The sequence below is a fragment of the Mus caroli genome, chromosome 5 (genome assembly GCF_900094665.2).
Source record: "Mus caroli chromosome 5, CAROLI_EIJ_v1.1, whole genome shotgun sequence".
NCBI lineage: Eukaryota > Metazoa > Chordata > Mammalia > Rodentia > Muridae > Mus > Mus caroli.
In genome coordinates, this window is record NC_034574.1 from 127,488,162 (window position 1) to 127,501,401 (window position 13,240).

General features: G+C 50.4%; 1 protein-coding gene across 1 annotated transcript in view; it reads right to left on the bottom strand.

Moving 5' to 3' along the window:
• Limk1 (LIM domain kinase 1) overlaps positions 1-8,214 on the bottom strand; it is a 32,198-nt gene extending 23,984 nt beyond the window's left edge. Inside the window, exons 1-2 of the mRNA XM_021163055.2 lie at positions 7,946-8,214; positions 6,234-6,330 (exon numbers count right to left, since the gene is read on the bottom strand). Coding sequence (XP_021018714.1) covers positions 6,234-6,330; positions 7,946-8,000 — 152 coding nt within the window. The 5' untranslated portion in view covers positions 8,001-8,214. The remainder of the gene's footprint in view (positions 1-6,233; positions 6,331-7,945) is intronic.
• Positions 8,215-13,240: the final 5,026 nt, after the last annotated feature.

Sequence of the window (13,240 nt, forward strand, 5' to 3'; positions counted from 1 at the left end):
GCCGATCAAGGTCTTGGGGGGGTGGGGGTGGGGGCAGAATAATAAACTCCCAGTTGTCCTCTACTTTCCATATATACATAACAAATGAGTAAATGTAAACAAATAAGAAAAGTTTCCCATCAGTGCCGGGGAATGAGCAGGCAAGGCAAGCGAGCTATTAATGAGTGATAACCTCAGATCCCCCCACCCCGCACACAATAAACATTAGTGCTTGGAGATTTAGCAGAGTTTGTCTGGATTTGGTCGCCAGCACTGTGAGGAACAAAAGCCCACAAGGCTGGATGATTCTATGCCAGCCCTACGTGTCAGCCCCGCAGTGCCCGTTGCTGATTCCTGGGACATATCCACCACACCCGCCTCAGTGCCTCTGAGCATGATGCGTTCCTCCCTCGCTTCCTTCCACTCAGTACTTAACTGTCACTTCCTTGGAATGCTATCTCTGGTCTCTTCTCTGGCTTTCCTGCTAGAAGGCAGAGCCTGTATCTAGGAGGGGCAGGACAGTTACACAGTGCAGGCTCTGCAGTCAGGCTACACGGAGCCCTTGGACACGTAGACGACCTCTGCGCCTGTTTCCTCATAAGTCAAACTGCTTCAGTACACAGTGCTCTGACTCACAGGTTGTCCCGAGGGGGCCTGTACAGGGCAGGGGCTTGGGAAGAGCTGACTCAGGGACCCCAGGGTGTTCCATCTGGAAGAGCACGCAGAAAGGCACAGAAGGCAGGGCCTGTGACAACTCATGATGTCATCTCCCCTACCTGGTGGCTGTTCAGTCTTGTTACACACATCCCTTCTGCCTAAGTAGTTTTAATGAGGACAAAGGGAACACAGGTCTCAATGTCACCAAGAGGTTAAAGTCATTGGAAATAGAGCCTCAGGTGCCTCTGCCATGTGCCCAGGGCGGCTGGGATCTTTCTCTGTAACCCTTTTCCTGTTACTGGCCAGGATATGGGAGCTAGGGACACTAGGCTCTGACTGTAGGTGAGGAAGCAGGGAAGGAGGGATCTGGGCTCTGACTCTGATACAGGAGCAGCAGGTTCCACTGTGGGCCCTTCCCCATCGAGGCCCTGTGTCCCTCACCTCAGAGACAGCTGAACATGCTCTCTCCCTGCAGTCCCCAGCCGGGTCTCACCCTTCTCTAGGTGCTATGGAGTGGGCCAAAGCCAGGGGCCCTGCAGTCTGCCCTTTGCCTTGGGGCTCTCTCATGCCTTCCTTCCCTGACAGTCATAAGGCCCCCTAGAGATAGATAATTTCCTGATTCCCTTTGGACTCCTTGAAAAGCTAACTGCTACTCAAGTGACAGGTAGAACTAACCTGCCCCCAACTCTGACAACGGACAGTGTCCCTCTCCCCAGTACAGACCTGCTGTTCATCAGAGCCCATTCAACTCCACAGAGATACAGTCAAACTGAAGTGCTTGCTGTGGCTGAATCTCTCTATTCCCCACATGAAATTAGGCAAATGCCATACGCTGGAGAACGGTTATGCTAGGCTGCATTAATACTAAAGAATGCCCGAGGACTGCAGAGATAGCACAATGGGTAAAACACTTGCCTTGCAAGCACAAGGACCTGAGTTCAGATCCCCAACACCCATGTGACACTAGGAACAATGGTGCTTTTCTGAAGCCCCAGTCCTGAGGGGTGGGCACAGGAGGACCTTAGGGGTTCACTGGCTGAACAACCTAGCTGAAATGGCAAGCTCTAAGTTCAGAGAGAGACCCTATCTCAAATCAATCAATCAATCAATCAATCAATCAATCAATCAATAAAGAGGAGGACTGGCAAGATGGATCAGGGGATAAAGACAACCGCCACCAAGCCTGACAATCTGAGTTCAATTCCCAATATGTATCCACATGCACACCATGGTACACGCACGAGCGCACACACACACACACACACACACACACACACACACAGAGGAAAAGAATTTGTGTAGCTGGGTATGGTATACACACCCATAAGCTAGCACTGGGCATAAAAAAATGAAATTTGAGCCAGGTCTAGGCCACATATCAAGACTCTTGTCTCAAAAATCCAAGGGCTGGGGATGGAGCTTGGTGGTATATTGTCTAGCCTGCGCTAAGGCTCTAGGATCTGACTTCGAACACTGGAGCAAAAGAAAGGGAGGATGGAAAGGGGACAGTAAGGAGGGAGGGAGGGAAGGGGAGAGGGAGGAAGGGAGCTGGGGAGAATGCATGCTTGATGGTGGGTGGTCCAATCTACCACTACAATACAACTTCAGATGTTTGAGGTCACAACTGTTTGGGGATTTTGGCTTGACTTTGGATTGTGGGATATTTGCCTATGTACAATGTGGGATCTTGGGAATGGGGCCCAAGTCTAAATAAACAGCCAATTAATTTATGTTTCAGATAGGACTTACCCACATATCCAGAAGGATTTTTTTTTTTTTATGGTTTTGAAAATATTTTACACGTACGGGTATTCTGCATGCATACATATCTGTGCACCAATGTGTGCTTAGTGTCCACAGATGCCAGAAGAGGCTGTCCCTAAGAGGGTCCTTTGGAACTGGAGTTACAGATGGTTGTGAACCACCATGCAGGTGCTGGGAATTGAACCTGGGGCCTCTGGAAGAGCAGTCAGTGCTTGTAACCACTGAGCCATCTCTCCAGCCCCTTGAAGGAAATTATATGTAATGTTCTTTTTTAGAGATTTATTGCTCTCTCTCCGTCTCCCTCTCCCTCTCGTGTGTGTGTGTGTGTGGTGTGTGGTGTGTGGTGTGTGGTGTGTGGTGTGTGGTGTGTGTGTATGTGCATGCGCGTGCACACACTAGTAGAGTCCAAAAGAGGGCACTGGATTCCCTGGAGCTGGAATTACAGGTGGCTGTGAGCGACCCCAACAGAGGTGCAGGGAGTCACACTCTGGTCCTCTGCAAGGGCAACACACACTCTTAACTGCTGAGACATTTCCAGCCCAACCTACAGGACTTAAAAGTGTACCCATGTTTTGACTATGACTTGTCATAATAGGTCCAGCCTGGAACTTTCTACTGGTGACATCATTTTGGGAACGTTTTAAAAATGTTGAGACAGTGTCGTGTAACTCAGGTTGGTCTTGAACTCACTATGTAGCTCAAGATGACTTTGAACTCCTGAGTCTCCTGTTCCCACCTCAAGAGTTCCGGAACTAGAAGCACACCATCACGCCCGTTTTATACTGTGTTGAGACTGAACCCAGAGCTTTGTGCATGCTAGGCAAGTACTCGACCGCTGACCTTCAGCTGCAGCCCTCATGTGGGAGCATTAGGGATTAAGGATGTGCAATCTGAGCTTTTTAAGAATCATTCCCTCCCACCCCATCCCCCATGTGCTGAGCACATGCAGGTATGTGCTCATGCTTGTATGTACGTATGTGAAGGCTCTAGGTCAAGCCCAGGCATGTCTCCTTAACAGCCAGCCACTGTTATCAGAGTCAGGGTCTACCAGTGAGACCTGAGTTTGGCTGATGGCTAAGCTGGTTGGCCAGGGGGCCCCAAGGATTGGCTTGTCTCTACCAGTTGTGTAAAGAGTTGAGGGAAGGGGAGGGGAGGAGGGGGAAGGAAGAGGAGGGGAGAGGAGAGGAGAGAAATCCCATCCAGCAAGGCAAACAACAAAACGGCTTCAGGAAGCCCCTGAAACTGACCAGATTCAGTTGGCCCCTCTCTGCCAAAGGAAGCAATAAAAGCCAAGAGTTCCTCTAAGAATGGCAGCAGGGCTAAGCTACAAAGAGAACCCTCACACCAGACCAGCTGCCTTTAAGAAGTAGAAGCCAGCCAGGCTGCCTGCAAGAAGACCAATTAAATCACTGAAAGGACACTCTCTAACCCGATGAGGCTGCCTACAGGCTGTGCAGTGTGCTCTAGGTTCCCAGCTTTGTGAGCTGTCACCCATGCTGGGCTCTGGTGATGCAGTTGTCTTTAAATCACTTCTGTAAGCAACTCCTCACCAATATTCCTGGAAGCAACCCCAATAAAACTCATAGGTTCAAAAAGTTGGCCTTTGGTGGTACTTGTATTTGATCTGTAACGTATTTCCTATCCGTGGTGAGTAGACCCCAGGATAGGTTTTGTCACACGCCAGCGTATCCCTAGGGCTGGGATTATAGACACACACCACTATACTTGTAGGTTCTGGGGGGGTCAAACTCAGGTCCTCAGGCTAGTATGTTCCCAGCTGAGTTGATTCCCCAGCCCCATGTAACCCTTTCTGTATCAGAGAGTGTCCCTCCTCAGTCATAATCCTATGTCAGGCTAATGAGTCAGACCCCTAAATTACTATGACAGTCTCGTCCTGCCAAATTGTGCCATCTGCCCACTGAGATGACAATCTTCAACAAACAGCATGCTCCCCAGCTGTCTGCTGCCTCTCTATTGTCTCCTGAAGGGCCTAATCCTGGCATTCAATGCCCACAACCAACTCCCTCCTCTGAACTTGGTTTCCTAACTTTGCTATCCATTAACTTACCATGTTTCATCGCCAACAGTCCCCCCAGCCTTGACTCCCTGGTGAACACAAGATCCTTTCACCAGCCTCTCTGAGACTTTCTGCTGAGCTTTCAATCCCAAAATGTGCTACCTGCCTCTCTTCTGGCCTCAGAGTGGGCACCGCATAGTCTTGTCCCTTCCTGGTCATGTGACTTCAGGCAGAAGAATGCACCTCTCTGTCCCCCAATTTGTCCTTGGGAGATACAACTAATTGCTAACTATGTAAAGCGTTCAGATTCCTCCTAAGTGGCAGAAAAGGATGCCCCAGTCTTTTTCTGTTGAGACAGGGCCTCATGTAGCTCAGGGCGGCCTTGAATTTGGGATGTAGCATGAGGTTGCTTTGTGGTCCTACTGGGTGTCGATTTCTTTACTACGTCTTTGACCACAGCCTTGGTCTCTGTGTATCTGGAAGTCAGGGCTATTTTCATTGGCTGACACATCTTTACAGGCAGCTATGGCCTAGGGACAGTGGCTAGGACTCCCTTGAGATGTGATGTCTCTTTTCCTTCCCCTGAAGCCGGGGAGCTCAGGGAGGCTAAGACAAACATCTGCCTTCTTCTGCCTGTTCCCTCTCTATCACGGCTTCCTCGTGGTGAACTCTACCAGCCTCCAACGGGGAAAAAAATCATACCTGAGGGCCAGGGCGACGGCTCGGAGGGTGACGAGTCGGCCACACAAGCATAAGGACTAAAGTCCAGATTCCCCATTCCCCATTAAAAGAGCCAGACACTGCAGTGTGCATCTGTAACTCCAGTGCTGGGGTTGGAGGTGGCAGCATGGAGATGGGAAGACTTCCTAGACCTCACACTTAGCAAAGTCAGTGAAGTCCAGACTCAGTGGGAGACCTTGACTCCAAAACTACAGTGGAGGGCACTTAAGGAAGCCACCTGCTGTCTACCTCTACCTCCCCATACACGTATGTGCACCACACACAAGCACACAAACATACTCATATACACAATTACACTTGAACGTATATGGACTCTTATTACATATAGCAGCATAACTACTGGCACAGCGCATCATACATCACTTACATATCAGTTGTCTAAGGAAGATTTGTGTTTGTTTGAGTCTGAGTCTCACGTAGCCCCCACTATCTCTGAACTCTTCACTCAGCCGAGGGTGACTTGAGGGCTTCTAATCTTCCTGCTTCCATCTCCTGAGTGCTGGGCTTACGGGCATGTGTCACATGCCTGCTTTATGTGGCGCTGGGGATCGAACCTAGGGTTTCGTGAATGCTAGATAAGCCCTCTACCAACTGAGACCTTCTCAGCCCCTAAGGGAGTTAAAATCTACTAGACAAGCTGAGGCGTGGTGGCACTCAGGGGAGGCTGAGGCAGATGAAAGGGCTTGAGCTCAGGAGTTCCAGGCCAGGCTTGGACTACAAGACCCTGTTTCAAATAATATATAGGGGAGTGTGGAGAGACAGGTGGGTGGTAAAGGTGCTTGCTAGAGAAGCCAGGCAACTTGAGTTTGATCCTGTGTCCATAATCCTGACACTCCCGACTTCCAGGCAGTACCTGCCACCCCCTCAATACAACGACAGCAACAATAGATGTGTGTGTGTGTGTGTGCATATGCACACATACATCCCACAGAACAAACAGGCTCCTTATTTTAAGAAAGGGAAACTGAGGCCATGGACCCGCTGCAGATCACAGGCAAGGAGAGCCCTGGGAGAAGCATCCGGGTCACAGGCAGGCTTTGCTGAGGGTACCCACCCTTTGGCCAGCCCATCTTACCTGAAGCAGTCCGCATGCCAGTCAGCATTCAGGGCCTGGAGGTACTGGCCGTCATAGATCCTCTGGCCACAGCTCGCACACACAGGCAACTCGCTTCCTGCAAGGAGTAGAAACCAGTCAGGAGTCATTCTTAAGAGTGAAGTTTGCTGGCGGTCTAGCCTGCCTTGTTCACACCTGGAGCCTTTCTATACAGGGTGACTATTCACTCTGCCGAGCTGGAGGATAAAAGATACGCATTGGAGAGTCCTGCTTGGACAAAGTCACCAAGCCTATCCCAGCCCATCTGGAACACACAGAGGAGAACAGAGGTATTCTCTTCAGCGGCACAGCAAGTATAAAAAATAATAAAAGAAAAAAAGAAAAAAACAAAACAGAATTTAGAAACGAGGTGGAGGGTGGCATTTTCGTGACAGCTTCTTCTGTCTGCCTACCTGACTGCCTGCAGTGTCGAAAGGGGCAACAGACTGGCAGAGCTGGGCTGGTCTATCCTAGGCTAAAGTAGAAAGGTCACAAACTAAACCGTGATAGCCCTTGTTGAACAGTAATGAGGGGCCAGGGCTGCAAAGCCAGGCCCTCTGACAATTCCTTAAGGCAGCCACTATACATGCTTAGTCATCCCCAGGACCTTGCACCCCTAGAGCTGGTAGGCCCTGCAAAATTCCCTTGGTCTGCTCCTCTCTATTCTACAGACTCTGAAACCTCAGCCCCAGAGAAGGGACCTTTCTTTAGGACACACAGCCAGGCTCCAAAACTACTGCTTTTCCCTCTGCAAGTAACCAAGCATGCAAAGTAGTGTGTTGCTAAGTACAGGGTGGGCCTGTGCCCCAAACAGGGTTTCAGGGATATGTGAGAGTGGGAGACAGAATGGCAGGAGCAGGTAGAACCTGCCTTTGACCAGATGAACCTATTGCGGGGGCTTTGAAAAGGAAACCTAGGGGAGATCCCAGTGTCTGGTTCAGGCTGAAGGAATCCCAGAGGCCTTTGAACCCCAACTGTAGTGCAGCTCTAAATCTGCGACCTCTCGGAGAGGGACAAGAGGCTGAAAAAGGCTAGGACTCTAGCCAAGACTGACTAAATAGTAGGCTTGGTGCAGGGAACAGGGGAGGTCACAGTATTACTGTAGTTATGGTGGTGTGCCGCTGCCGCAGTATTCGGTGACCGAGTCCAGGATGCATAGCTGTCTTGTGAGCCCCCCTCCCCCCGCCCTCGCCACTAGTTCTCCAATTCACCTAGTCCCCAAAAATGCACAGACAGGGAAACTGAGTCCCTGAGTGTTAGTGACTGGTTCAAGGTCAGAAAGCCCCGTAAATGTTTGTCTGCGTCTCAGATCCAAGGTTGCTGCAGTTTAGTTCTCCCGGGTCAGTCTGGATCAAAGGGTGCCCCCCCCCGCCCCCATCTCCATCCCAGGCCGCCGGTAGAGATTGAGGACCAGAGGACAGAGAACTAAAGACTAAGGTAGGTGCTGGATGAACAGTAACCTGGGAGAAGGGTAAGAGGGGCTAGGATATGAGAAGAGAGGATTCCTCCATCCTCGAGAGAGAACGGTTCATCCCGGGGCCGAGGAAGGGAGGGAGGGTGGGAGGGTGACAGGGAACGGCCTGCAGGCTTCGGAAGGGCAGGCGCATCCCTAGGAAGCAGGGGCGCGGCTTCGCCTCAACCGGCGCCCCTCACATACTCCCGACTCCCCTCCCGCGACCCCCAGCCTGGCCCACCTTCCTCTCCCATACGTTCTTCCCTCCAGGTGCAACAAAGTAGCGTCAACCTCATGCACTCGGCGGGGGGCGGGGACCGCCGGCAACCGGCGGGGCACCGGAGAGCTGGGGCCGGGCCCGCGAGCTCGCCCGCCGCCGGCCCGAGAAGGCGGGAGGCGGGGAGCGCGGGGCCGGAGCCGAGCGCTCCGCTCCGGGTTCGGCGATGCTGCCCCGCTGCACTCCCACACCAGGCTTGAGGGACACCGGCTCCGCGTTGCCGCTGCCCGAGAAGCGCGGAGGGGCGGGCCGGGGCGGGCCTGCGAGCTGCGGCAGGGGCGGAGCGCGCGCGCGACGCGGCCGGCTGGAACTGCCCCTGCGCGGCTCCGCCTCCGCAGCCGCAGCCTCGCCCCTCGGAGACAGATCCGCCTTCTGCAGGGTGAGAAGAGGCCTGCGGGCTCTGCCTGTTGGAACTGTCATTGGGCGGCTCCGCCCTCCACGGCGATAACCACGCCCATCAAGCAACAATCCCGCCCCGGAGCGGTGACCACGTCTTCTCAGCTGCAGCCACGCCCTCTCCAGGCCAGTTTAGGGGACTGCCAGCTGCGGCATTGGCAGAATTGTCCCTGCTTGGGACTGCGCCTCCTCGAGAGAGGGCACGCCCCCTTAATAACAGCCACGCCCTCGGGGGAATTCGGCGGAGCCTGTGAACAGCGGAAGGGTGGGCCTTCCGTGGCGCTGAAGGCCGAAGCTGCCTCTGCGTGGCTCCTCCTCTTCGGCGGAAGCCGTGCGGGTCTACGAAGTCAGTTTCACCCGCCGCGGCACAGCTGGGACCGCAGAGCCTGCCAGACCACGCCCAGAGCAAGACCCGCCCCTGACTCCGCCCCCTCTCTACCTTTCATTCATCATCAGCTCCACTTGGGTGCCCCGTGGCTGGATTGTGAGCTTGAATGGAGCCGCCCACCGAGCATCTCTTGAGTAGGCACCTCTCTCTCTATACAATCTTCCCGAAGCTTCTCTGGTCCAAGGCACTGGAAGTTAATTTACCAAGGACGGGTGGGGCCATGCAGACTCTGAGGACGCTGGTGGTCGGGGTCCGGGTGGGGGTTTGGGGGTGGGAGAGAGGTGGGGAGTCAGTTGGGTGGGAGACAGGATTTAAAAAAAAGATAGAAATGTATTATATAGCTTAGTCGGTAAGAGTGCTTGCCTAGCATGCTCGAAGCCCTGGCTTCCATCTTCAGCACCACATGAAAACAGCATAGGGTGCACATCACTTCTAACACTTTTCCCAGCACTCTGGATGTGGAGATGGAAGGATCAGAAGTTCAAACCAAAAATTAAAACACAAAACAGGGAAAATACGGGCTCAAGGACAAAAGAGCCCCCTTATCGCAGATTCTAATCGAAGCCTTTCATCAGCTGAGACTCAAGAATTCCAACACAATTAAGACCATTTGCTTAAGGGCTTTCTCTCCCGATTGTAAATGAGCAATTTTATAGTAGAGACATCTCTCCAGAATTCCCCTTTACAATAAAAGAACACGTTCTAAACTCCTTGTACAGCCCTAATACCACCTGATTTTACTTTGTCAGATTAAAATTGCATCCAAGGCACCTCCGGAACCAGCCTATAATTTCACTTATTAAAGAGAGACGCCTGGCAGGGCTTGGTGGCACATGCCTTTTTGATCCCAGTACTTGAGAGGCAGAGGCAGGTGAGTTGGAGGCTAGCCTAGTTTACATAGGGAGTTCCAGGACAGCTCAGGGCTATACAGAGACCTATCTCAAAACAAAACAACAAACAAGAAGCAGTGTGGTTAATGGGGTATTCCCATAACCCCAACATTTCAGAGTTACAGGATCAATGGTTGGAGGGTAACATCAGCTACATAGCAAATTTGAGGTCAACCTGGCCTATATGAAACTATGTCTTAGGAAATACAAATGTAAGAGAGAAAATGACATTTTTTAAAATAGCTTTTTGATATGTCACGAGAGCCATCCAATTACTACACATACCTATTGCCACCACCCCTCAAGAAAGCCCTTGTATGTTTTACTTCACCTGATCCTCTCTCTCTCTCTCTCAACCCCTGTCTTAGTGCTGATATGCATCACCGTGGCCCAAACCAAAAGGGTTTATTCAGCTCACTGTTCATTATTGCAGGAAGTCAGGACAGGAACTCAAACAGGGCAGGAACTTGGAGACAGGAACTGATGCAGAGGCCATGGAGGAACACTGCTTACTGGCATACTGAGTCTGCTTTCTTATAGAACCCAGGATTACCAGTCCAGGGACGGGACCACGCACAATGGGCTGGGCCCTCCTGAATCAATCACTAATTAAGAAAATGCTTACAGGCCAACTTTATGGGGGCATTTTCTCAATTGGGGTTCCCACCTCTCAGATGACTCTAGCCTGTGTCAAGCGCAATAAAACTAGCCTCTATAACCCCTGTGGTTAAAGTGGACTAAAACTGTCTTTTAATTAACTGTAATTCTTCCTTGAGGAGCACATAACCACGTACTTTAGTGTGCTTTCTTCTTTCCCTGCTCATCTAAGGTTTGTTTTTTTCCTTAATTTTATTTTAAATTTCAAATCTTAAGTTATTTGTTAAGGGTCTGGAGAGATGGCTCAGCGGTTAAGAGTACTGGCTGCTCTTCCAGAGGTCCCGAGCAACCACATGGTGAATCACAACCATCTGTAATTCCCACTTCAGGTGTGTCTGAAGACAGATCACTCATATACGTAAAAATTAATAAATTTACAATTTAAAAAGCTATTTGTTGTATTTTTATTTAGGGTGCATGCACATGTGCATGCACGTGTGTGTGTGTGTGTCACAGTGATAGAGATCAGAGAACAACTTGCGGTAGTAGGCTCTGGCCTTCCTCTACGTGGGTCTTGGGGATTGAACTCAGGTTTTCAGACTTGGCACTAAGTGGACACCTTTGCATCCTGAGCCATTTTTCACTAAGCCATATTTCTTTTCCTTTCTTCTGGTGTGTGTGTGTGTGTGTGTGTGTGTGTGCCAGCATATGCATCTGAAGGTCAGAGGACAACTCCTACTACAGGTCTTGGGGATTGAACTCAGGGTGTCACTCTTGGAGGCAAGCTTCTTTACCCACTTTGTCAACTTGTTGGCCCTCTATTTTGGTTTTGTTAAAACTCTAACGGTGAGCCGGGCATGGTGGCGCACACCTTTAATCCCAGCACTCGGGAGGCAGAGGCAGGCAGATTTCTGAGTTGGAGTCCAGCCTGGTCTACAGAGTGAGTTCCAGGACAGCCAGGGCTACACAGAGAAACCCTGTCTCAAACAAACAAACAAAAAAACCAAAAACCCAAAACAAACAAACAAAAAACTCTAACGGTGCATCATAGTGCCTTGAACTGAAATTTCTTATGCACTAAAACCACAGATCCTGCTTTAATCTGACTGGAGATCTCTGAAGAGAATGTCTCTGTTTGCCACTGGTGAGTGCAGAGCTGTGTTTCTGCCTCACTCCTGCCTGAGCACCCTCCTGAGGCCCACAATGAGCACAGGTTTGGAAGGGAGAAAGGCCTGGCAGCCATCTAACTCTGACCCTCCCAAACTATGCAGGGTGTTAAGATTCAGGAGCTGGCAGAGGGGCAGCCTCTCCTAAGCTGTCACAGGATGCTCAGAGTCATCCTGGAGGTAGCCATAGTGGGGGGGGGGGGTTGGGGACGGACGGACAGCTGAAGAGGGTTTTGACTGAATCAAGTGACCAAACGTATTAGGCTATTTGATCCAGTGCTGGAAAGTCAGAGCATCCTGTATAGGTGTGGATTTAGATTGCTAGACATAGGCAGGCTGCAACCCTATAGTGAAGTGGCACAAGGCATGAGGGTCTAAGAGGCTATATACTGCAACCTTAGACAGGGGCTGATGTAGAGATTATCAGTAAAGTGTTTGCCGGGTGAGCACAAGGACCAGAGTAGCTCAAGTTGGCTTTGAAGTTATAATTCTCCTTTTTTTTTTTTTTTTTAACTTTGTGCTCATTGATGTTTTTTCTGCATGTAAATTGGTGTGAGGGTGCAGGAACCCCTGGAACTGGAGTTACAGACAGTTTTAAGCTGCCATATGGGTGCTAGGAATTGAACCTGAGGCCTACTGGAAGAGCAGTCAGTGCTCGTAGTTACTGAGCTCTCTCTCTAGTCCCCCATGTTCCTCCTGGGCATCACAGATCACTCACTGAGCCCTCTCACCTCTGACCATAAAAATGATTTTATTGAGACAGGCAGAGTCTCATGTAGCCCAGGCTGGCCTCAAACTTGTTACATAACCAAGAATAATCTTGACCTGACTGTCCTTCCTCCACCTTCTGAGCATGGCAATTACAGGTATGGGCCATCTGTGTCCGGCCACTATAAATCTTTTCTCATGTCCCTGTCTGATTTGGTTATTAGGGCAACACTAGCTTTTTCAAATGGGTTTAGAGACATTTTCTTTTCTTCTTTTCTTTTTTTCTTTTTTTTTCTTTTCTTTTTGGAAGAGGCTCAGGAGTATGGGTGTTAAGGTTTTAAAAGTTTGGCAGAATTCTCCACCAAAGCCATCTGCTTCTGGTCCTTTCTTTGTTGGAATGTTTAAGGCTGATTTAAATCCTTACTCATCTTTGATCTGTTCAGATTGTCTGTGATTCTTAGTAGGTTGGGTGTTTGTAGAAATACACTTATGTTATCTGCTTTCCCCCCCATTTGTTGGCCTACAGTTTTTCTGCTTCCTTACAACAATGTTCTTCATTTTCCTCTGCTGACCGTGATAGCGCCCAATGCGGGGCCTTGGGGATGCTAAGTGTATTGGGTAGGGGAGGATTTCCTTTGGCTCATGGTTTGTGGGGATACGGTTCATCATGATGGGGAAGGCATGGCGGCGGGTGCAGCTTAATTCATGGTGGCTGGAATGTAAGGAGGCCGGCCACATGATGGCAATGGACACAAAGCAAATATGAGACTGGAAGCAGGCCTAGGGTACAGCCCCTGAGGCCACCCTCTAGTGGCATATGCCTACAGCTAGGCCCGGGTTCTCAAAGGTTCCATAGACACCCAAAGCAATGCTACCAGCTGGGACCAGGTATTCAAACACTTGAGCCTGTGTGTGACAGTTCACATTCAAACCATGACAAAGCAAATGCTCTACCACAGAGCCACATCTTTACCCCTCACAGAGGGATTCTAGCCTGCTGAACACCTCACTGGGGAGTCTAAAGCATCCTCCTATCACCAAGTGATAGATATAGCTCTTTGTATCTTGAGACAGGACCTTAACAATGTAGCTCAAGTTAGCCTTGAAGTTATGA